This window comes from Mastigoproctus giganteus, chromosome 11 (assembly GCF_048544385.1).
Source record: "Mastigoproctus giganteus isolate SK-2022 chromosome 11, ASM4854438v1, whole genome shotgun sequence".
Taxonomy (NCBI): Eukaryota; Metazoa; Arthropoda; class Arachnida; order Uropygi; family Thelyphonidae; genus Mastigoproctus; species Mastigoproctus giganteus.
The window spans coordinates 69,500,925-69,526,347 of NC_143585.1; the positions used below are offsets into that span (position 1 = coordinate 69,500,925).

The 25,423-nt window shown below is 40.6% G+C and overlaps 1 protein-coding gene across 1 annotated transcript in view; it reads right to left on the reverse strand.

Annotated features, from left to right (window-relative positions):
- Positions 1-12,864: 12,864 nt before the first annotated feature.
- LOC150078096 (metabotropic glutamate receptor 4-like) overlaps positions 12,865-25,423 on the reverse strand; it is a 65,508-nt gene continuing 52,949 nt past the window's right edge. The window contains exons 6-9 of the mRNA XM_090384464.1: positions 21,405-21,599; positions 21,017-21,146; positions 18,453-19,389; positions 12,865-13,428 (exon numbers count right to left, since the gene is read on the reverse strand). Coding sequence (XP_090240590.1) covers positions 13,114-13,428; positions 18,453-19,389; positions 21,017-21,146; positions 21,405-21,599 — 1,577 coding nt within the window. The 3' untranslated portion in view covers positions 12,865-13,113. The remainder of the gene's footprint in view (positions 13,429-18,452; positions 19,390-21,016; positions 21,147-21,404; positions 21,600-25,423) is intronic.

A 25,423-nucleotide genomic window follows, 5' to 3' on the forward strand; every position in this document is an offset into this window, starting at 1 on the left:
TACAGCCTCTCAGTTAGTAGTAATTGGCATAGCTTGGAAATGGGTGTGGATATCGACAAGGATGGCGACTCCTCCGTGGGCGGGCCCGTCCCCAGTTCTGTCTTTGCGAATAACTGAATAGTTACGCAAGTAAGGATCCTCATTTGCCTTAAAATGCAAAAGCAAATTGGCTCATGCTTACTCAGGATACCCTTGTTTCCATCACTATTTCCACGAAATCCACGACAATTCTATTGTAGAAATTTAAATGTACCCATTATTTAGATTTATTGGGTCCGTCTGGAGGTTTCGGAAGGGCTCAGGGCTTTGTTTTCTCAGTCCTGGATTTCTCTTTCTTTGGAAAGATTGGACGTTGGCCCGTATCCATTTCGTCTTCTTCTGCAAATAGTTCCAGGACTGATTCTTCCTGTACCTCCTTATCTTCTACATCCATTGTTTCTTGGATTACAGGTGTCTGTTCCAATTTCTTTGGAATTTCTTTAGCACTATGTTCTGGAAGTGCTAGAGCATTAGAAGGTACAGATATAGGAGTGACAGCTGACAGATTTTTGGGTGGGCGGTTGTGAGCTTAATAAAATAGCGCGCAATTGGAGTAAATGATTCCCTTGGTGGAATTGTCATATCCGTCTGGGTCCCAATGGTACTCTTCCCAGAAGCTATCTGGGCGTACGAAGGCTTGGCACTGGTTGGATGCGTTTTCTGGCCTCCTGATAGGATATGTTCAGCTCTATTTTTATTTTTTGAATTTCTTTTTCGTCCTTCCACCGCTGGCATTCTCGAGAGTATGCATGGTGCTCTCCTTGGCAGTTCGTACAGTTTGGCTTAGAAGCTGAACATTCCTTGTTCTCACGGTCTTTAGGACCACAGCGAGCACAAGCAGGTTTGTTTTTTTAGTTTTAGGATTTTATGGCGCATTAGCATTTAAGGCTATAATGCGTCATGTCAAAAAAGATGTAAAATATAAAACTATAATATTACAATTGTTTGTATATTATTGTAAAAGAATATACGACAAACTAACCACTCTTCCAAGGGTGGTAAGTTTGTCGTTGAAAGGACCATACCCCGTGAGAAAGTATTGTGGATCGGAGTCCCGGATTGATTGGTTGGTTGGGTTTTATTGGAGCATTAGCAACTAAGGCTATAATGCGCCAAAACTTGGTCATAAAAAGTAAAATTTTCAGTGGCCTAATGAATTAAGGTCACTAAGTCAAGGTATAAAAAACGAGTATAAACTGTAAAAGACAAATATCAGTAAACAAGTAACAATAACAAGGTAGATTTTTTTAAATATGAGTAAAAAGGTTTACTGATTTCAAAAAGCTAAAAATAGCAGACACGTGGTCATTGTCGGATAAAATCTGACTGAGTGTATACGGCTCAGTCAGATGGTTAAAAGCGATAAGACGTATATTGCTAAAATCTGAACAGTCGATTAAAATAGGTCTGATTGATAAAATTGAGCCACAGGACTCACACATAGGAGGATCATTAGATCATTAGCCCTCAACAAATAAGAATGTGTCAAATGACTATGTCCTATTCGGGTCCGGGCAAGAACAACTTCCTCCTTACGATTCCTGCGCAGACTAGACTGCCACGGTTCAATTACAGGCTTTATTCGATATAATTTATTCGTAGTCTGTCTATTCCACGAATCCTGCCATTGGGAATGTATCTTCTGGCGTATTATTTGCCTGTAGTCTGTATAGTGGACTGACAGGCAGCTATTATTATTGGGAATTGATGATTTGGCTGTGGTGTCAGCCAAATCATTTCCCATAATCCCAATGTGGCTGGGAATTCAGCAGAAGCGGATATCATATTCACGTTCATGGAGAAAGTGAATCTTCTGCTGAATGCTAGACAGAACTGGATGAGAATTATATCTCACGCTTATTAAAGCCTGTAACACGCTGAGAGAGTCGGAATATAAAATGAACCGTTGGTATTGGCATTTACTAATGTGATCCAAAGCTAACTCTATAGCATGCAGCTCTGCAGTAAATATGCTACTTTCAGAGGGAATCTGCTCCAATGTAGTGCTGCTGTAAAGACAGCAGCAGATCCCACATATGATTCCGACTTCGAACCGTCTGTGTAGACTGGCGCGAAGTCAGAATGTTCATTTCGGTGTGCTGAATGAAGCTGCAGATAGACAGATGATGGAGTGCCCGACTTTCCCCAATTTCTAAGAGACAAGTCACATTCCGGGACATGAGCATGCCAGGGTGGAAATGGTTGCTTTGGTGTTTGGGCAACCTTGTCTACCTTGATATTAAGTTCTCTGAGTAGCTCTTGGAGACGAATACCAAAAGGACGATTGGCAGTCTTACGGGTATTATATAAATTTTCCCATCGTGGTTCAAAAACGAAGGGCCACGTAGGATGGTCTGGCAGGGATTTCAGTTTTAAAGCGTACTTTACAGACAACTGCTTACGTCGAAGCGATAACGGTGGTTCGTTTGCTTCGACGTATAAGCTCTGGACAGGAGATGTTCGATATGCTCCAATAGCGATACGGAGAGCCTGATGATGGACAGGATCCAGCCATCGAAGTACACTGTCTCTGGCCGAATTGTATACGAGGGACCCGTAATCTAGTTTGGATCGTACAAGCGCACGGTAAATGCGTAGTAGGGTGCATCGATCCGCACCCCAAGATGTAGAGGAAAGAGAGCGCAGAATATTCAGGCCTCTTGTGCACTTTGTGCGGAGTTGACGGATGTGATCCAGAAAGGTCAGCTTTTTATCAAATACGAGTCCCAAGAATTTTGTGTCTGCCGCTACTTGAATAGTATTTTGTCCGAGCCTTAATTCAGGTTCAGGATGAAGATTACGCTTGCGACAAAAGTGCACGCAAACGGTCTTCTCCGGCGAGAACCTGAAGCCATTAGCAAGTGCCCAGGAATTAAGGCGATCAATGGCTTTTTGCAGTTGTCTTTCAATAACTCTCATGTTGCATGACTGACAAAATATGCTAAAGGCATTAACTCTGTTTACAGTTGGAGGAAATTGTTCTGTGATGGAATTTACTTTGATGGCGAAAAGCATGACACTTAAAACTGATCCTTGTGGTACTCCCTCCTCTTGGCTGAAGCAACGAGAGAGTGAGGATCCCACACGAATTTGAAAAGATCGATTGGCTAAAAAGTTTTTAATAAAATTAGGAAGATGCCCTCTAAGACCAAGGCTATGCAAATGTTTTAAGATGTCAAAACTCCAAGTTGTGTCATACGCTTTCTTCATGTCAAAGAATACAGACACCAAATGTTCACGTTTTAGAAAAGCATCCCGGATGGATGTTTCCAGTCTAATGAGATGGTCCAGAGTGGACGTTCCTTTGGAAGCCGCACTGGATGTTGGAGAGAAGGTCATTTGATTCTAAATACCATATTAAACGAAAATTAACCATTCTCTCCAGGATTTCGCACAGACAGCTAGTCAGAGCAATAGGACGATAATTAGTAGTAACTTGTGGATCCTTTTCTGGCTTAGGAAAGGCAAAATCGATTGTCTTGCGCCAGGAATCCGGAAACTGCCCTTCAATAAAGATTCTGTTATATAGAAGGAGCAGATAATCCATAGGTTTTGGTGAAAGATGTTTAATCATTTCATAATGGATGCCATCTGGTCCAACAGCACTTGCTTTCGAAAGAATAAGAGCTCTTTTCAGTTCCTGTATAGTGAATGACCGGTAGACGCTCTTATACTTAAAATTAAGTGCTTGTTTTTCGATTTTATGTTTCAGGACCAGGAACTCTGGGTAATACGAAGATGTTGCAGAAATGTTAGAGAATGTTTCCCCAAGAGAATTAGCTATTGCAGTTGGATCTGCAATAGTGCATCCATTATAATCTAAGGTTGAAGAAGGGTGGGATGTATATTTTCCCTTCATTTTCCGGATTTTATCCCAGACCAACTTAGTACTAGTGGACTGAGTAATTGATAAAGTAAAACGGATCAACGATTCCTTTTGACTCTGACGGCGGATATAGCGTGCTTTGGCTCGTGCACGTTTAAAGGCTATAAGGTTGGTCGTGGTAGGATATCGGCGAAATATCCCCACGCTTTGTTTTGAGCCTTTTTTGCTGCTGTGCATTGTGAATTCCACCAAGGTTTGGGAAATGGTGGAAACCGGGCAGATGTTTTTGGAACAGCATTCGCAGCTGCGTGGACGATAATTTCTGTGATGTACGTTACTGCATCATTGATAGGCTCCTGACTGACGATACTGAGATCAAAATTTCACTGAAGTTGGAAGGCAGGCCAGTCAGCATGTTCAGTCTTCCACCGTGGTAACCTAAAAGGAAGACACGGTCTCCCACTGTGTAACGAGGTTATCACAGGGAAGTTATCACTGCCGTATGGGTTCTCCTCCACTTCCCAAGTGAGTGAAGGGAGTAGAGAGGGGGATCAGATAGAGAGATCAATGGCAGAAAACGTACGGGTAGACATGTGGAAGAAGGTGTTTGTTCCTGTATTTAGAAGGGAAAGGTCATTGTCATTGAGCATACGCTCTATGACTCGTCCCCTTTCATTGATGTTAGCACTACCCCACAGGGTGTTATGTCCATTAAAATCCCCGAGAAGTAAGAAAGGGGGAGGCAGCTGCGTTACAAGATCATCACGGTCTTCCTGGGAGATGTCAGTCCCAGGTGGCAAATAAATAGAGCACATGGTTAATAAGAATCCCACTGTAAGGCGAATTGCAACAGCCTCTATGCTGGTTGTAATTAGCAAGGGCTGAACGGGAGTCTGATTGCCCACAAGGATAGCGACTCTTCCCTGTGCAGAACCATCCACAATTAGAAGAAATCTTTATTGCATACAAAATGCATATGCTGTACACAATACCCTTCACGGCTACAAGCCAGGGGTTTACAGTAAATTTTATCTTTACGAAAAATTGTGATATTATGCATGGTGGGATTCTCGTTTGCCTTTAGATAAGTCTACTGCAAGCAAAAGCAAACTGGCTCGTGCTTTTGCAGGAGGGCCTTGATGTCATCAGTATTTCGCCGAAATCCACGACAATTCCATTGTAGGAATTTAGCCATTATTTTGGATTGGTGGGTCCGTCAGGCGGCTTCCGAGGTGCTGAAGGCTTACCTTGTTCAGTTTTGGCTTTATTCTTCCTGGGGAAGTACGAATGCTGACCAGTGTCCATCTCCTCCTCAGCAAAGAGCTCCAAAACTGAAACTTCGTGTACCTCCTTCTGCTCGACATCCATGTTTTCTTGGGTAGTAGGGGGTACATCACCTTTCTTATTCTTTTCTTTCGTTATTGCTTTTGTTACTTATGGAGCATTAGGAGGTACCGATATAGGAGTGGCAGCTGATTGGTCTTTCTGTGCAGGTTTTTGAGGACTTAAGAGATAACGTGCGATGGGAGTGAATGATTCTTTTGGAGGAATGGTCATGTCCGTCTGAGTTCCGATGGAACATCTTCCTGCTACCTTCTGGGCGTAGGTGGGTTTGTTGATATTCAGAGGTTTCACCGCTTTCCTTGCCTCCTGGTATGATATATTTAGCTCTGCCTTCAGCCGTTCAATTTCTTTTTCTTCTTTCCACCTCTGGCATGCTCGTGAATAGGCTAGGTGTTCTTCCTCACAGTTAATGCAGGTGGGTTTTGCAGCTGAACATGCTGTTGTTTCGTGGTCCTTTGCACCACATCGAGCGCATGCAAGGACTCCACGGCAGGCGTTTGAGAATGTCCATACTTTTGGCATTTAAAACACCGTAATGGGTTCGGAAAACATATGGACGCACTGAACAGTTGATGTAGCCAGCTTTAATCTCATCAAGAGGTTTAGGTGAGTTAAAAGTCAGGTTAAATGTTTTTGATTTTAACAAGTTTCCCATCCCTACGCGCATTAATTATCTTGACTGCAACAACTCCCTGTGGTTTCAATTACAAGCAGATTTCCTCCTCGGTTACGTCGAGAAGGTCCGACTCTGAAATGATACCTCTCGATGAATTGAGTGTTCTGTGTGGTGTCACTGTAATGGGTACTCCTCCGATTGATGTTGCGCGGAGTAGCTGCTCAGACTGCCTGTCAGTTTTGGTTTCAATTAAAAGGTCTCCAGAACGGAGCCCCTTAACTGATTTTGGGTGACCCTGCTAACCTATCTAACCCTTTCTGTATAAAGAAGGGTGACATTTTGCCAATCGGTTTTTCGGTGGTAGAGTGTATAATTAAAAACCTTGGAACAGGCCCTGATGATGGTTCGGTTCGCTGCCTCTTTGTACCAATAATGCTATCTGTATCTCCGTCTATGTTTTCTGATAGGGACCGGATTGGGGCCCCTGAAGAAGTAAATTTATCAGGATTCATGAAGTTTTGAAATGGTTCAGTGCCCGGGCTCCCCACCTACCACGGAGCCCAAAGGGACGCCCACTACCCGGCATGCAATAAATGCGCTCGGGAGTGGAACGCCAGGGCTACCCAGACAACATACCCGCACCGCCGCCAGCCTGAATCCTGTTCCTCGGACCATGAGGGTAGGGGCATGGCATTGACACGGTTGACCCTCGCAGGCGAGCCTACTAGCCGATTGATCCTAGCTGGGCCTTCCAGGACCACCCGTCTTGTCGAAGCAGGGGCCAAAGTGAAGCTGGAGCTGGGCCCCTCAACCACCAGGATCCCCCTTTCCGGATTTCCAGGGGTTGCAGCGCACGGCAAACACGCAAACATGCAAACATCCATTGATGTTAGCCTGGAATCTGGACTGTGGGCGTTGGATCCCAGTGATGCTAGTCTGGAAGTCCAGCAGCATCACTGGGAGGTCCCCTCACCACGTACATGTGCCCACGTCGAGGGTTCCTAGGTTGAACCAGGATGGTGATTTTGGATACAACCTTTCGATTGTGGGGATGAATTTTTCTTGCGACGTTCCTTTTTGTTGATGTAGTACATCGATTTTGCCATTCCCGTCTAGGTTAAGTGTAAAGTGTATTTAGGGTCAAACGGCACCAGGGGTTTCCCCCATCTCTGCGTAATTTACTTTGTGTGGTGATACAGTTCGCTGTAAAGGCCAGAGATTTAAAAGTGTATGGATCTTAAAATGTGTGGTGTCGTGTACCATTGTTCTTCAGGCCATTTAGCCGCCGGGCCCCTGATGAGGCCCGATGTTGCCGCACTTTCGCCTCGTGGAGGAACACCAGATACCTAGTAGTTTGCATTTACTCTGGCAGATCCTGCCACCTATTTTCCTGAGATTTCAGTGGCAAGGACCTAAAAAAACATATAAATAAATAATAATAATAAATAAATAAATGTCTAGGTAGGTGACAGACGTCAGAGTGCAAGGCACATGGATGACTGGGTATCCATGTCATTCTGATGGGACCCAAAGTATCCCAGCAGAGCATCCCCCAAAGCATGACACTGCGGCCACCGGCTTGTTTCATCCCACAGTGCACCCAGGCGCCATCACTTCCCAAAGTAAAGGACACACACGTACCCGGTCGTCCACATGGTGCAAGAGGACACGTGATTCATCGGACCAGACGATCTTCTTCCAATCACTCAAGGTCCAGTTTCGATGCTCGCGTACCGATTGTAAGCTCTATCGCCGATGAACCGATTGTAAGCTCTATCGCCGATGAACCATGGTTAGCATGGGCACTCAGAGCGGCCTGCGGCTACGCAGCCCCATTTTCAGCAGGGTTCGATGTACTGTGTGTTGTGACGTATTACTCCCGTCACCAGCATTCCAATTACCGGCGAGTTGCAATACAGTCGCCCTTCTGTTGCCACGTACCATCCGGGAGAGTCTTCGCTCACCTCGAGCAACGATGAGCAGTGGTCGTCCGACACCTCGCCGGCGGTTCATGGGTTTCCCTCCTCGGACAACTTTCAGTAGGTACTAACCACGGCTGACCGCGAGCATCCCACCAGCCGTGCCGTTTCGGATATGCTCCGACCCAGTCGTCTGGCCATTACAATTTGGCCTTTGTCAAACTCGCTTAAATCCGCTGCCTTTCCCATCTGAAAAACAAGAGCAACACTAATGGAGCTCAGTATCAGGTGTTTTTTATAAAGTGTTCCAACCCGTGCACCCGCCTTAGTTCACCTGCATTTGCTTGGATTTGCATAACGACTCTCTGGTCATAACATTGCCAAATGTGTCACCTAGATTAGGCAACTGATACAGACTACGTTTCTTTTATTTAAGATTTATTGAAACCCTGAAATTTCAGTTGGCAAGAAATATGATAAATTAACTACGTCTAGATCTCCAGATATCATTAATCAGATACTATTACTCTTTGGTTATGTTTCCAAAAAAAGTATCAACATCATTTCTTACCTGATTAATGTAGTTGAACCCTTCTTCTATTCAGTTGCATTTTTCTTTTACATTGATAGTATGCATGTAGTGCTCTGAAAACTTAGATCGGTAAAATAACGTGAAAAAAAAAAAAATCTGAGAATCTAACGGATAAATATGTGGAAAAGGTATAAGAATAAGTTATTTGTGACGTTGTGACGGTGTCGGACGACCACTGCTCATCGTTGCTCGAGGTGAGCGAAGACTCTCCCGGATGGTACGTGGCAACAGAAGGGCGACTGTATTGCAACTCGCCGGTAATTGGAATGCTGGTGACGGGAGTAATACGTCACAACTTAACGTCTGCTTACAGGATAGTCTGCTTACTCACAGAGATATCAAACCATTCTGGAATTTCATGAAGCATAAGAACATAACCAGTAGAACGTTACAACTCCGAAACGCAGATGGAATTCTCTTATCTGACGAATTCAGTATTGCTCAAGAGTTTGCCAAACACTTTTCTAGAATTCAAACAAATGATACATTGAGACCTGCCTCATTTCCTGACTTCACACCTGTTAAAGATGATATCCTCATTAATCTCTTTATCACTGATGAAGATTTAAACTCGGCATTAAAAAGCATGAAAAATGACTATACTAGAGGCCCAGATGACATTCCAGGCCTATTTTGGAAAAGGACTGTCACTACATTGAAACCCCTCATACTGCGGATCTTCAACCTGTCTCTCAGGCTGGGGAAGTATCCTAATCACTTTAAGCAGGTCAATATAGTTCCTATTTTCAAAAAAGGTGATAAAAATGACGTATGCGATTACAGACCCATAACCTTGCAAAACAGCCTGGCTAAACTCTTCGACACAGCAGTGCACAAACATCTCTTCGAATTCTTCAAGCCTTTTATCGATCAGAATCAACATGGTTTCTGCAGTGGCAAGTCAGTAGTCACAAATTTACTTCCTTTCTGGCAATACACCTCTGAAGCTCTTGATAACCACCTACAAGTTGATGCAGTCTACACAGACATATCTAAGGCATTTGATAAAGTCCCGCACGAACAACTTCTGGAAAAACTTAAGCTGTATGGCATCCGTGACCCTTTGCTCTCATGGCTACGCAGCTATATTACGCATCGTTCCTTGAGCGTTATCATCGATCAAGTGAACTCAGACTGTTTTATACCACTAAGCGGAGTACCACAAGGCTCTCCCTTAGGTCCTCTTCTCTTCATTGTTTTCGTAAATGATCTTCCTTCTTTCATCTACACCTCCAATGTTCAAGTTGCTCTTTATGCAGATGATCTTAAGATCTACTCAGCAGTGAAGGAGACTACCGATTCTCAACAACTTCAATGTGCTCTCAATAAATTCTCTCTGTGGCTATCTCTGAATGGCTTGTCTGCTAACCCCTCGAAGTGCAAAGTTATCTCTTTCTCATCTTGCAGATCTCCACAACTAATGAATACGGAGTATAGTATTAACTCTGTGATCATCGAAAGGTGTGACCAAGTTAACGACTTAGGGATTCTCTTTTCCAGCAGTGCTAAATTCGATGCCCATGTCCTTAAAATCACCAGCAAAGCATTCAAAACACTGGGATTCATCAAACGGAACACATACAAGTTCAAAAACTACAGATATGCGGTTATCCTTTATAAAACTATTGTACTGCCAATCCTTGAATTCAGTTCACCCATCTGGAATCCTCACACAAAGACTTTAACTAACAAAATTGAAGCAGTCCAAAAAAACTTTATCCGTTACCTTACGTACCGCAATCCTCTATTCTATCACTCAGTGTATTATGAATCGCTGTGTGATTACTTTCATCTAAGGCCTCTGTGCACTAGAAGAGTTACTGCTGACATCGCCCTCCTAGCCAAAGTAATCACTGGAATTTATGAAGCATCTGATATCCTGAGTAAAATAAACTTCAATGCTCCCTGTAGACAAGTCAGGAACCTTACACCGTTTCGCCTTGACTCTGCCAACACGGACTTAATGAAGTTCAGTCCACTGAACAGAATCAGCAAATCAGCAAATGACTCTCGCATTGACTTCTTTGACAACTCCCAATCACTGATGAACTCCATCCACAAGTTTGCCTCTTCACTTAAACTGCAAAGTGACTAGCTCACATCTAATTATTGTAGCTTATTATTTGTTATATTATTTTTCTATTCTCTAACGGATTAATTATTACTTGTTTTACCGGTAACTTAACTTAATACAATCCTCTTTTGTACATATGCTTTATTGTTTGAATTTGCATCAATGTTTATCGTCCTGTAGGATTTCACATTATTGTTATTATGTTTATTGATCTGATCTCAGATACACTGTTAATGGTTACCTGTTGTGTATCTTTTTATTAATAAAATAAAAATAAAATAAAAATAAAAAAATAAAAATTTCTATTTGTTGTTTATGATAGTGTCTTCTATTTCTGCTTTTCCTTCGAAATAAAAGATTTACAATTTCCTCGTGAGATTTATTGTTTTATTTCTCATATTATATGTGCATATTGTGCCAAAAAACGTCCCAAAAGTGGATACAAAAAAAAAAAAAAAAAAACCCATGGAGTATTTAGAATTATCACGATAGATGGCAGCACCTTCTCCTTATTAGAATCGTACTACAGATTCGCGTATTTTATGGCGAGTTTCAGAAAGAGTTTTTTAAAAAGTAAATAAAGAAATCATTATCAAAGAATCCATCATTTACAATCTTATTGTTTCTAAAATATGTGGATAATTTTTATGGCGCTTTAGTATCTACAATACGCTTGGTTCCAACGCTTAATAATTCTAATTTAAAATCAAAAAAATATCGGTAAAAGTGAGCTGACGTTTCATTAATTAAACGCAGCGCCCTCTAGCCTCACTAAGGTATTTACTACAACGATATGACTGTTCAAATCTGAATTAATGACTATAAAAACGCCTGAATGAGCATCAACGTTTCTTTTGACTTCAATTTATCTTCGTAATATCTTTACAGCTTTTATTCGCACGTTGTTGTTAAGGAAGTAATTAAGAAACGTAAAATATTCGACAAAAAATCATATAAATATACAAATGGACAGTGACAAGAATGCGAAATATTGACTTTCATGTGTACTCTTATTTTCAGGGAGGATCATAGCAATAAGTGTGACACTTTTGTCAAAGGAACAAAAGGTGCTGGAACTCAAGAGTGTTTTCATTTTCCCCCACTACCCCTAACCCATGCAGAATGTTCCTTTCATGCAGCACATGTTTCTGACGTTGACTGATTACTCTGAACGCTTATAAAAACAAAGCGTTCTGGGGAATTTTATCTCCAAGTAAATTAAAGTCTGGTGTCAGCTGGAGTTCTTGGCTGTGAAGTCGAGTAGAAGCATTAGCTCGAAACCCACCATTTGTAAAACGTCCAAAATAATTAGTTTTCCAGGATAGAAAGCATAAGGGTTCCATTATCAACTTACAGGAGTGGTATCTGTTAAATATGGCAGAATTAATGGGAAGCCCTTCTAAATATTTCTTCAGTTATCTTACAATCAGAAGTGCAATCCTGGAACTAAATGTTCATATTGTCGACAACTTCGGTGATAAAAATAAATTTCACAGACAACAGACTTTAGACACGCTGACAGCGCGCTATATGGCCTTTGTATAGTCCCAAGATTATAATGGTTTACTCCTGTAGTGTGCTCTAAGGCCTGCTTGCTTGTTAGACCTTTGTACTTTTTACGAATTCCCAAGGAAATGGCAAGTGCGCAGAAGTTGTTCAAATAAATTTTGGACACCGTTGAAGATTATGTTCTTAAATTCAATATTATTTCTTAAAAGATAAGTTGAACACCAGAAAAGAAAGTTGCTCAATGTTTGTAAACGTGTTCCTCTGTTCAAAATCTTTTTTTTTTTATTCCAGAACTGAGCAATAGAGTTCTTTCTAAAGCCACAAACTACAAAATTTGGGGTCTTTTACTTCCCGCCTAATAATTAAGGTTCACCGAGAAGTAATAATGTCCATGCACGGCGGTAGTTTGAAAGCGAAAAATCATTCGAACATAATTATTCCAGCACCTCCCTTATCACAGGAAAATAACCAAATCGGTTTTAATTTTCTTCCGTCTGAAGTATTGATTATGTAATAAAGTTTTTCAGCCAGTTACTATTTCTGTACCTGTATGAAAATTACCTGAATTTTGTGATTAATGGGAAGTCTTGTACGGTGGTCAAATATCTAAAATGTTACCACACCTTCCTTGTTGCCAGCAGAGTAGTAACTGCTTAAAGAACGATTTTTTATGTAACCTTTACTACTCGCGAAGTTCATTTCTGGCAAAAGGGTATTGCCAAAAAGGTGAAAGTAATTCCATTGAGTCGATACATCGGCAACGAATTTATTTTAATTAATACCCATATTTTTTACTAGTACTGTATATCCATTAAGTAGTCGGTACATTATTTGTTTACAAAGATTTGTACAAATATATAGACAGGCTAGAATAGTACAGTCTTAGCGAATTCTTCTATCAAAAAATCCTTTTGTTACATATTACTCAGACGCAAAATACCTGGACTAGAATTACTGGAAGTTCGAACCTAGGTTCGATACTTGGGTGGGATCAAAGGTGATTTGAGTCATTATAGAAACAACGTATTAATCGCGAGTTCATGACACCTCCGAGATGATATGAAGTGTTCCACGCATTGTCTTTTATTTTGCCTTCATTTATAGAAACGCGCCTCTGTTTGATCTGAAGAATGACTTCTTGTTATAACCGGAACGTTTTAAGCCACATAATAACAGATTTCTGAATAGAATCCTTCATACTAAACTACCACGTTTTTCTTCTAATCTAAGAGTGGTTTTACCACTCTTAGATTCTTCGTTGTTATTAAACTTTTGTCCACTTGCTGGTCTTGTTGTCCCTAAATTTGGCATCGTTGCAAAGGCACCCGTATTGCGATTGGCAGTTCTAGCATATTCCATACTTGTTGAAGTCCCCATGCCTACTGTAGTAGGTGCGCGTACATTCTTCTCCGGTTCCAGTAAGATGATGTACAACTTCGGCATGAAGAGACAGAGCAGCGGAGCAGTGGCTGTAATACTAACGCAAATACACAGGGCTGTGATTTGAAGCTGAAAGAAAATAAAACATTTTGTGATCCAATATATATTTTAAAATAACTACAAAAATTAATTAAGTTAGAATCAATTAATATGAGATAAAAACATATCCGAATACAGTTTAGTGTAGCCAAGAGAGATGGAACTGATAAGAATAGGCACCAAATTGTTGTTTCCAAAGCTACCAAAGTCAACTTAAATACCTTTGAGAACACAATATAAATTTAACTTTGCATGAGATGGTTGCTAAGTTTCTTTAAAGAACTCTTCTCCTGCCATGGTTCTCAAATTATTTGTGGAAAAGAACAGCTGAATAGCCAAGATTACCATCTGACTAGTCATTGGTCCAAATTCAAGGCTGCTCTGTGATTTCAATACATCTTCAGCAACGTGATCATTGAACATTATGTTAATCACAATTATGACAATCCATTCAATGTATTACCTACAAAAGTCTCATATTTCTCCGTCCTTTCAACATTCACAATTAGCCTCCAAAGCAGCCTTGTGCAGTGTAATCCAATTTTATCTCGATCTCTGCGTGAAACTATTTTTCATTCGAATCGCGTGCGTCTGTCACTTGATTTTAATTACTGGTGCGCATTATAGCCCTTCCCTTAGTGCAGGCCACTTGTAATAAGTGCAAAATGAAGACTACCTAAGCACCCCCTACTGTCGGCGTTTGTCAGCACTTTGTAAGTCTGCGTTTGTAGAGAGTTAACACTTCGTCCCAAAGCTGTACAAAACCTCAATTATATTTAATTATAATTTAGAATATTGCTTATAACGTTATGTTATTAGCTTTCGTTTAACTTTTGTCATTTCATTAAGCTTAATGCGTGGCATCGGATGCAAATGTTATTACACCTGTTGATGGTTACATGGCTCTTCACATTTAACAGTTTTAACGATCACAGGTATGTACAGTATACACTGCTTTCAAAAGTGATTGAACATGGATGGCTATAAATGGAACAATCCACTAGTAGATAAAACCCCCAGCGAATCCATTAGAAAGCGCTCCATTCTTCTCCAACAGCCTGAAATTATCGCCATGCGGATTCCACATTTTTGGGAACTGATCACGATGGAATTTGATTTCAAACGGACGATAGCTTGAAGGTCTTACAATGGTACGTCAGCAGGCTTTACAACTGGAGTATAAAAATTTGGAGGATGAGTACCTAAACAGTTAAATAGAAATAATGTATCTGTTGTTTTCATTTGACTCGCCCTTGAGAAATGCATAGTCAGTACATTGATTTTAAGGGAAGAATTATATTAACTAATGTTTTTTATGACTAGCAACGTAGCCTAGCTCGCCGCAATCTAGTTTCCATCCCTAGCATGTGGAGCCGGGTCAGATGAAAAGTCAGAAAGAGAAGAAACGAAGTTCAGATTCAGATGATCCATACCATATTATGTCCAGTTTCAGAAGACTAAACACAATCTGTCTTGTCCTTGACAAACTGCAGAGCCTTCCGGAATGCTGGACACAAGATATTTCGTACAGAACGCGTCAAACAACGATTTGCAGCTCAGCAATTAGCACAAGTCAAATTAGTATCCTTGTACATACAATTAGCACAAGTCAAATTAGTATCCTTATACATACAATTAGCATAAAAGTGTTCACACAATGTGAACAAGTTGGTTCCTGTGAATATGTTTTTGTTGTTCCAGTAGGGTTTTAAAAGCATCTGCGACTAAAGCAATGTTGCTCCATATATATTGTCTGTAGAGTGTGCTCTGTGGTCGATGTTCTTCTTGCTGGACGAAAGAACAGAGTTTCCGGGAGAACAAAAACATGCTGCCTCGCGTGACTAACTCAGCCACGTTATGAAAAAAGCCACAAAAATTCCTCGTTGGTAGAATCGCCTAGGAAGGCGATTCTACCAACGAGGGCTCCTATGGATATTTATGTTGCCTATCACAGTTCTTCAAAAACCCGGAATTATCATCACTCCCTGTCAATAGCTCCAGTTCTTCACTAATGTAATGGTCACTTGTATTCATGAACTGTTATGGTCCAAAATAAGTACACAATTCCCGTACAGGTTAGTGCAATTGCATCATTGCTGTACGTAGCCAACTACTTAAGTAGTTATAAATCGGCATCATTAAGTATATCTCATATTGTGAATACCTTCCTACGTAACTTGAGGCTTTAGCCCTAAACTATATAATTACACCGCACCATCAGGCATCTCTCATATTGCGGAATTGTACTTCGCAAATGGGTTGTCATCATTGCACCACCAGGGTACCTGCCCACTCACTGATGAGGAGTCAATAAGCTCCGAAACAGTGCCGTATGGGTGATGGTATCCGCTGAGAATAGTAATAGTAATAGAGGCATGGGATGGAAGAAAGTAAGCGTATGAGCTTATGTAGCATCAGCCAAAAAATTCACACATCCATTCCCACTAAACGTTTGTCCAGTTCCTCCTTGAATTTATTTAAGCTATCAACTTCGATGACAGATTCCAGCAATTTCTGCACATCTATTCTACAACTGTCTTTTCTCAATTTTAATTTATGCCCCCTTAGGTTCGTAATCTGAGCAAGAGGAAGAATTCCCATCAGAATTCAGCGTGCTCAAACCATTCAAGGCCTTATACACCTCAATCAGATCATCTCACAGGTGCCTAGTCTCAGACACTAACAATAGTCTTCTCCTATAGTGAAGCGTTACTTATTCGAGGTAGTACAATATAAAGAAAACCCGTTGTGAAAGTATTCACAATATGAGATATATTTAATGATGCTGATTTATAACTACTTAAGTAGTTGGCTATATACAGAAATGATGCAATTGCACTAACTTGTACGTTAGTTTAACTTCCTATTAACCTGAGTCTTTAGCCTTAAACTATTCTGTAATTCTATACACAATTCCCTTAAACTAACAGTAAAATTTACAACGGGGGTGGCATTAAATCTTTAATGGTTTGGACGGGGATTTAAACTATTATGAAAGGAAGCCTACAAAATGACCTTTCAAACTGGAGCAGCTGTTTTTGAGAGTTTGCAAGGAGTTTTCGACGCTTATCCCTTTGAATATTTTCTTTAATGCTCGTGCCAGATTTGTTGAGGCGAAGAAGGGCCCGATTGATACATTTGTGGCCATGCAGGCCAAGCAGAGAGAACATTTTTCCCGTAGTCCCTCAAGGTCATGATATGTTAGACTATCGTGATTGTATTTTGCACATTCGTCGTTTCCAACGATTATGTCATTTTCATCTGGATACCCTTCCGCTGATAGTTGGTCAGGTTGTACTCAAGCACCATGGGTTAAACACAACTATAAATATTCTTGAAGGCCATCGAGGAGACAGTAGTACAATTGTGAAAGTAAGATGCTGCGATCGACAGAGTTAACAGACTTCCAGCACGGAATGATAATAGGGTGCCACATAAGCATTAAGCCTGTACATGACATTTCAATGGCAATGAAGATCCTAAGTCGACGATTGGTGATGTAATCTGAAATGAAAGCCGACTGGTCTTTTGAATTGTCACGAAACGATTCAGGAACCTCCAAAGCTGGTGGAATGCGACAGGAGAGCCGTGCAAAGAATCGTCCACACGGAACGCAGGTCCACATTATCGCAGCATATACAGGTCCTCAGCAAAACGATTAGGACACATGTCATCGCCACAATAGTGCTCAGGTCGCTGTTTGATATGGATTACCACGGTCGTGCAGCCATCTTGCTTGGTGTAATCACCGCTATTCTTGGACTGTAGACCAACAGAAAGCGGTGCTGTGGAATGATGAATCACGGTATACGGTCTACCAGCCTGGCGGTCGTGCTTGGATGTGGCGGATTCCTCAAGACAGCTACCAGCCGAACTATATCGTTCCAACAATGAAGTCTGTGGAGGAAGGCGATGGTTTGGGGCAATTTTTTGGGGAAGTGAGTGTGGTTTGGGACCATTGATTGTTTTTGGGACAAAACCATGAATTCTGGGGTCTATCTAGACGTTCCTGGATAATAATACGTTTACTTACATTGGGGCTGCACGTCGGAGAAGGCTCATACCAGTATCAGCAGGACAATGCACCACATTATACTGCTCGTGTTGTAATGGACTGCATTTAAGACAGCAGCGTCGTGAAGTTAGATTAGCCAGCCCAGAACCCTGACCTCAATCCTGTAGGAAACCTCTGGGATGAATTTGGTCGTCGGGTGCGTGTGAGGACTGCCCAAAACATGGATCTGATCTAGTCGCCACTTTAAAGGCTGAATGGCGTTAAACATCGGAGGACAATTACAAAAAAAACTGGGGAAGAATGTTCCATGGAGACTAAAGGCCAACGGCTTCAGCAGAAGTTATTAGTTTTCCTATAAATAAAGGTTATTTGTAGATATGCAAATGTCTAGATATTAAAGGTAGGCCAGTGTATATGTAGATTGAACTCCAATTTATGGCTCTGTATTCAATATCTTGATGAAAGCTAGTCGATCAATTAGCATCCGCCCAAACGATAGTCCCTCTGCACAGTTACACTGAAATAAGTAAGCACTTATTCCTGAGTTACTGTGGTCACATGGCGAAATGGCGACTGTCTGAACTTTGTTTGCAAGTAGCATACATAAGGACATTGATGATGGCGGAGAGAAGGGTTTTTTTTTTTGTTTTTTTTTTTTGATTTGGTAGTTGTTGGCGCATCGGCTTCTGTGGCCATATTGCACCTCCCAAGGTTTTTGCAGTACTTTGATCCAAGCCCGAGGCGAGAATCGAACCCGCGACCTTTGGGTTGCCGGGAAGGTACTTTACCCACTCGGCTAGCCCGGTCGGCGGAGAGAAGAGAAATTTCCACGACACGTTTGTGAGTAACGATGGTGCCATGATTCATTCCATGGATTACTAGGATTACTATTGATTGATAAATAACCTGATAAAAAAAAAAAAACATCGTATTGTTCCGATCTAGACGCTTCTACGTTAGGAATTCAATAATCTTAGATGCATCATCTTGGTTATTACATTCACTATTTAACAGAAAGAAAGATAAAGCTTGCACTTACCTTATAATTCGAATAGATACCAAAATACAGTGGGACAAATGCTAACCACACGATGCAGGTAGAGTACATGGTGAAGGCAATGTATTTGGCTTCGTTGAAATTTTCAGGGATTTTCCGAGTTTTAAAGGCGTATGTAGTACACAGAAGTATCAGGCAGAGATTAAAAAACAGCGATACCATTAGAGACTTACTGGACATTCCACACTGAACTACCACTGTGGGCGGAGGGGTGTAGAAGACTTCTTTGACACTGGGTGGTTCCACCGTGAGCCATAGTATTGTCAAACACAGCTGAACAGCTACCAAAGCAACGCAGATAACTAGTTGAGACTGAGGGCTGATGTAACTAGGACGCTTTGGACTATAGCGACTTCGATTGAATATTCGAGATATACGATTAGTTTTGGTAAAAATCGCAGAGTAGCAGATGCTCATTCCTAGTCCAACTCCAATCCGAATTGAGCAGCACGCTACTTTGTTTGGTGTCTGTAGGATCACAAAAGTCATGGCATAGTTAAGAATAATTCCTAGCAGCAGTACATAGCAAAGTTCACGACCCGACGCTTTGACTATGGGGGTGTCTCTGTAGTGGATAAACACTGAAAGGGTGCACAAGGTAGCCAGAATTCCTATGGTTGCTAGGACCACTGGTACCACAGCCCAAGCACTGTCCCACTGTATGTATTCTGGTTCTAGAGACACACAGGCCGTTCGGTTGGAGTTCGAAATGGTTCCACTAGGACACTCCTCGCAGCGGTTGTCAGAAACGTACATGTCTTTATCACACTGTCTGCAGTCCCAGCAACAATAATTGCCAGCGTTATAAATTCGGATTTCTCCAGTTCTACACTGAACACCACAGTAAGATACTGGTATGTCATTGGTTAGTTCACCATCGTAATTTCTCCACTGGAGCTTGCTCCGATCGATGAAAAGGCTGCAAAAAATTAGAAGCACTCAGTTTTTTACAGTTATGGCAGTATATAAAATGAAAATAAATATTTTCTGTGTCATAATATGTATGTTGGCAAGGTATACGGAAAACGTTGTTGCCAGTATATAAGCAAAGTTCTTATACTTTGGCAGCACATCATCGAATTAGAACTAACTGTGAAAATTAAAGTTGAAAATTTTAAAGTCTATAACCACGCAGTGATCGTGCAATTTCTCGCCCAATTGCTGCTTACCACTGGGAAATCGCTGCTGGTCCCTTGAAATGTAGTATAACCGCATTACAGATGTGTGTGGGTGTCATATGAACACCATTTTCCTGATTCAATATTTCAAGAAGTGCTTAAAGTACTATCATTAAGATTTTTTATAATTCTCTTACAAGATTATTGTAATTGTCCTTCACAACGAGTTACTATGCACTACCTCGAATAAGTAGCGCTTCCCACAAGTAGAAATACTTCTTCATAAAGTGGAAGAACGATAATATTGAAGGAGGTCAGGGCCGCTAATCACCAGGTCCAGAACAGTAAAAGTATGTATGGCTATCGGGGTAAGGGAAGAGCCGTTAGTGTATTGTGTCTATGACACATCGAATTTATTTTTTAGTTTTAAGAAAAGTGTTGGAAACACGAGACCGACTAACTTGGCCACGGTGTGAAAAAACCAATAAACGTTCAGGAACACACACATTTTCGAATTAGGGGTTCCCAAGTCGAAGCTCATCAGCAGTACAATGTTTGTAGTTTGCGTGCGTTTGTGTTCTCTGGTAGATTTTCTTGTTTTCTGAGCAAAAATTCCGAGTTTAATGTGGGAACCATAATACCCTCTCCCAAATCCGACTAACTCAGCTATTGTGGGAAAAAGGCACATAAAAATTCCTCTCACCATTGACGGGATTCGAATCCATATCTTTACTACAAGACTGGAAGGATAACGATTATATTTGTTGCACTACCCACCAGAGCGTCTTGGAAGTACAAGCCTTTCAATATCCAATCGTCTGTTGGATTCCCAATACCTGAGTTCTCTTCCAAACCGATTGAGAGTTTGGTTTAACTTTAGCATGTCGCACAACCCTTCTATAAAGCGGCACACCTCATATAGATGGGTAAAGAATAGCTATTTTATATTCCATATCTTGAGAGTATTGATGTACATTCATAGAGCTATACTCAACCTGATAAAACCCGATAATCTCTTCATTTAGTAAAACAAGACGCAGTTTTAACGCCAAATTATCACTTGCATACTTTAATAGAAATAAGTGAATGCTCTAATGGAAGTTTATACTACTTGAATTCTCATAGTAAGTTTCTTTTAGAAATTATTTCGAAAAGAGAGTCCACGCGTTAGGACGCATGAAAATAATTATATTTAGGAGAGTAAAGTATGTATTCAAAGTTGACTTTTTTTCGAGTAGGCCGAAGAAATCATCTAAGATCAAAGTACATTTGAAATTGATAATTCCAATTGTTGTTTTTGCTTTTGCTGTTAAATATTATCATTAATCCTTAGAAAATGTAAAATATTTTACCCTTTTATAACAAAAAATACAATCAACTGGTGACGTTCTAATAAAAATGCCTGAAAAACAATGCAGTAGAACCTACCTTCCGTCACTCCAGTTTCCAACTCGCACATATTGGTAATTTCCCGAAACTTTTTGGAACTGGAAAACATTGTACCGTCCTGGTGGATCTCCAGCTTCGTCAAAAGTAATTTTTCCATTCTTCTGAATACCTAAGCGAATGCAATAAAATAGGATAAGCACACAGGAGTAAAATCCTGTTTACTACTCTCCATGGCGAGTAGTTTTGTATTCTATTGATAATGTTTCTTGTTGTAAGTTTCTGATCATAACGTTTACATCTTGATCTGTGGCTGCGTCTTATCATCATTAACAGCAAGCTTGAATCAAAGTTTTAAAATGTCCCAACACAGTTGTTTTAAATAACCAACAATGAAAGTCATTAACTAAGAGCTATTTGTGATACTTACTGTCAAAGGAGAGAGTCTTTATGTACTTCCATAACAACTCTCCAGATCTCTCAGTGGCAAAGTGGCATTTTTCAACGTTTGTTGGACATATTTCTCGAAACATCTTATCCAGCGCGTAAGCCATAGCATAAACAGCATCCACCACATACGGAACCAAACCCTCTTGATCGTGAAAAGAGATTGTCTCTTTGATATCTGAAAAAGGAATATTCTGTTGAGAAGGTGAACGGGTTCTATTTTAAAAGAAGCAGCTACTAAACTCGAAGAAACTGTTACATATTTTAAAGGAATATTGTAATCCTAAAGTGCAGTCTGTAAACGGAAACAATAAATCAAAACTATACTGGGTTTAATGCTATCAAGATGAAAATTTCTGCTAGAATCAATAAGTCCCTTTTACCTTAAGGAGGAGGAGAGCTTAGGCAAAGTGAAAACTTCCTTTATTTAGATAGCAAGCAGCCAGATAACTTTCAAAAATAACTTACGAATATATTTCTTTGTGAAAAGGCTCTCACATATCTGACAGGATATATTTCATTCAACTTGATTTAATAAATTACACTGCCTTGCCAAACTATCAGAAGCCTTACTCCACTACCGTTGATATCGTGCAAAGGAAACAGATGTATATTCAAATCAAGAATGGATGCCATATGATTATTATTGAATCAAGTTCGTTACTTCGTTGACAGCAATTGGCTAAACTCTCTTGGGATTTAAATAATGACACATACATGAAAATACTTTACTTTCGACAAGGTTCTTAATTATAATATTGTATACACTATTGGAGTTTTGCTCACAACATCTTCGTCATATATCCTACTCTAAAGTAAGTTTTGGTCTTGGTTATTTTCCGTAGGATATTAAGCAGTATCGAGGTGAGAGGGGTGAAGTGGGCGCATGACATGGAAGAGGGTCCAGAGGTCACTTCAAGACGTTGAACTACTGAGATCGCAAACTGAGGAATCCATAAGAAACTCTGCAGTATTTGCTCTTCAGACATGCCAGGGAAGTCCCAGTGAGGAATTTCAACGTATCTCGTTATGTTTCTGGAAGAGAAGTGAGGAGACTGCAGTTGAATTAGTTTAATAAATGTCTAAAATTCAATACATATTTTGAAGCTTGTTCTTCCTACATGCGGTGTCCAGATCAATGTCCCGACATTCGTCCAGTAATTTCAAGTGAATTCAAATATATTCAAATTTCAAATATATAAGGCTGACCTAGAGATTTCTTAATGGTTGTTCTGAACTCCATTTGATCCATTTCAGGATTCAGTATTCAATTCCGAAAATAATATTAATTTGAGAAATGTAAACTCAGATCCATATTATTGCTACTTAGAGGAGAATTGAGAGAAGATATCGCTTGAAGTACTGTATACACAGGTCCATAAATTGCGTGCTTTCTCTGTTCAATTTGCCTGTTTGACTGGACAAAAAACTCGGATTTCCGGTGGAGAAATGGGGGAAAACCTTGTTATTCATGCCTCAGGCCGACTGACTCAACCACAGAGTGAAATAAATCCATAAAAGTACCTCACATTCTTGGCAGGATTCGAACCCGAGCCTTTTCCACCCAGTGTGGGTTTGGCGGTGATTATAACCACTGCGCAACCTGATGAATCTGGATTTATAATAACTATATATCGCCCCTACTGTTCAGACTGCAAGAAATGGAACAATTGTTTGGGGATTGTTCTCATAGAGAGGTTCCCCTGATATAGCCTATCTGATATAACATTAGAAGGAAGATGGCCGCATATTTTAGAAATTTATAATGTCCATTACACCATACAGTGCTTTATTTGTAACCCGAAGCTTCGAAATGGTAATGCGATCATCCCTCGCCCTATATCTGTCCGTTTGTGTTCCGAGAAAGATGAAGGCTTTTGAAATCAGTCAACCTTCGCGGCTGTTCCATTGTCCAGATCTCAACTTCATTGAAACGTTGGTCACACATTAAAATGTAATAAACGTAATCGGCCCGCTACTATAATCACTGGAGGAACTGCAAGAATTATTGCTACACTAAAGGCTTAAAATTATACTACATACCTCCTGGCTATTATCTTAAATCCACGTCTCATCAAAATCGACCTGTAATTTAAACACATGCAGGATTAACCATTTATCACGCAAAGGGATTTCAGAATGTAACTATGGCAACATAGCACGTAATGTCCATTCCACTGGATACGGAATGAGATATTTTTAGAGAAGGGGCAGAAGGAAGAGTTTCGTTGTGATAGCATTTTTTTCCGAGAAGGACTTGTCTTTATTTTGCAACGCCAAAAAACATTCCTTAATAAATATCCAAACACTCAAATAAAATTGAAGTAAAATATTGAAAACTGCATTCTCGTTCGTTCTTCCTGGAGTTACATCGGACACTCTAAAAAGAGTGAATGCATGTCTGAATGGACAGGGTGCAAGTGATATGTCCTGGTTAGAGCTAATTTGGCGCTGGCTATGGTAAATAGACTCTGACGGGTACAGTATATCCTTCCAAACCGTGTGAAAAGGATCGACCTTTTCATAGGAAGCAGTATGCTGGTAAGGTGAACAACTCCAGAAGAGAAGGAACTGAAAGGAGATGGAACTCCAAAAGAGAAGGAACTGAAGGGAGAAGGAACTCCAGAAGAGAAGGAACTTAAGGCCCACGAGAATGTATTTTCCATAAGCATCCTATACACATATTTCTTACACAATCTAAATGTGGGAGAGCCTTGAGTCCAGCAAACCAAGACGATGCTCTTGCCCCCGTGGGTAGCACAGTTGGTAGAATCGCTATTCTCTCTACACCGGGCGGAAAAGACCTAAGTTCGAGTCCCGTCGATGACGGGAGGGATTTTTATGGGCCTGTTTCATAACGTGGCCGAGTTAGTCGATCTCTGACGAGGGTAGCAAGGTTTTTTCTCCCGGCAACTCTGGTTTTTTGTACAGCAATCAGAAAATCGACCTTCAGAACACACCAATTTACAAACAATATACATGGAGCAATATGGCATTAGTCTCTAATGGTCCTAAAACCCTGTTACAACAGTAATGCTCTTAACAGGGAAAACAAAGTAATGTTCGCCTGGCAAAGACAAAAAAAGAGATACCACACTCGTTATTGAAATTGACATAACTAAGGGCGAACGGATGTTTTTGAAAATTTGCATGATATTATTCAAGTATAAATACACTGCCTTACCATTAATATCCGTATACCTGCATATCAATATATAACTTTTATTTACAGGAAAATCACCAACGCGTGCTGAAATTCGTATGACAACCTCTAGTCTTCGTGGAATATCCTCCACCAGTTTACTGTAAATATCCTCCCTCCAAAGTCTTTTGCCATTCGCTCTTCAAAGCTGCGACCATGAACCGACGATCCGAATCATCCCAGAGTTCTCTATAGGATTGAGGCCAGAGCTCTGGCTGACCAGTCCAGCTTTTCGACTCTTATTCTTAAACCATTACGTCACAACGAGAGCAGTGCAACAGAGCGTTGTCCTGCTGATATAGGTACTATCCTTCTCCAACGTACTGCCACACCATAGGTAATGCGTCCAGGACGTATAGACAGATCTCTGAATTCATGGTTTTGTTAAGAACCAAACCACTCCAGAAATACGGCTCTAGACCATTACCCACCTGCAGCAAACTTCAATTCGCTCACACCCAGGCACGACCGTCAGACTGGTAAATCATGTTCCTTGACTCATCAGTCCAAAGCACAGCTTTCCATGGTCCAAGAACGGCGGGCCTTCCCCGCCCATCCAACATTACTGACAAGAATTCTTGTCAGTAATGTTGGCAGCAGTTTGCAAACTTGATAGTGAGTAATGTGCTGCCCTCTAGGAGACGTTGAACGCATAACTCTTCTCTTGCTATTGATGTACGAGTTAATTTTTAAATTGTTTAAAAAGTTTTAAACTTTTTAAATTTTTTAAACTTTAAAAATTTATTTTTATTTTTTAACTATTTAAGTTTTAAAATGTTTAAACTTTTTACTTTTTTATT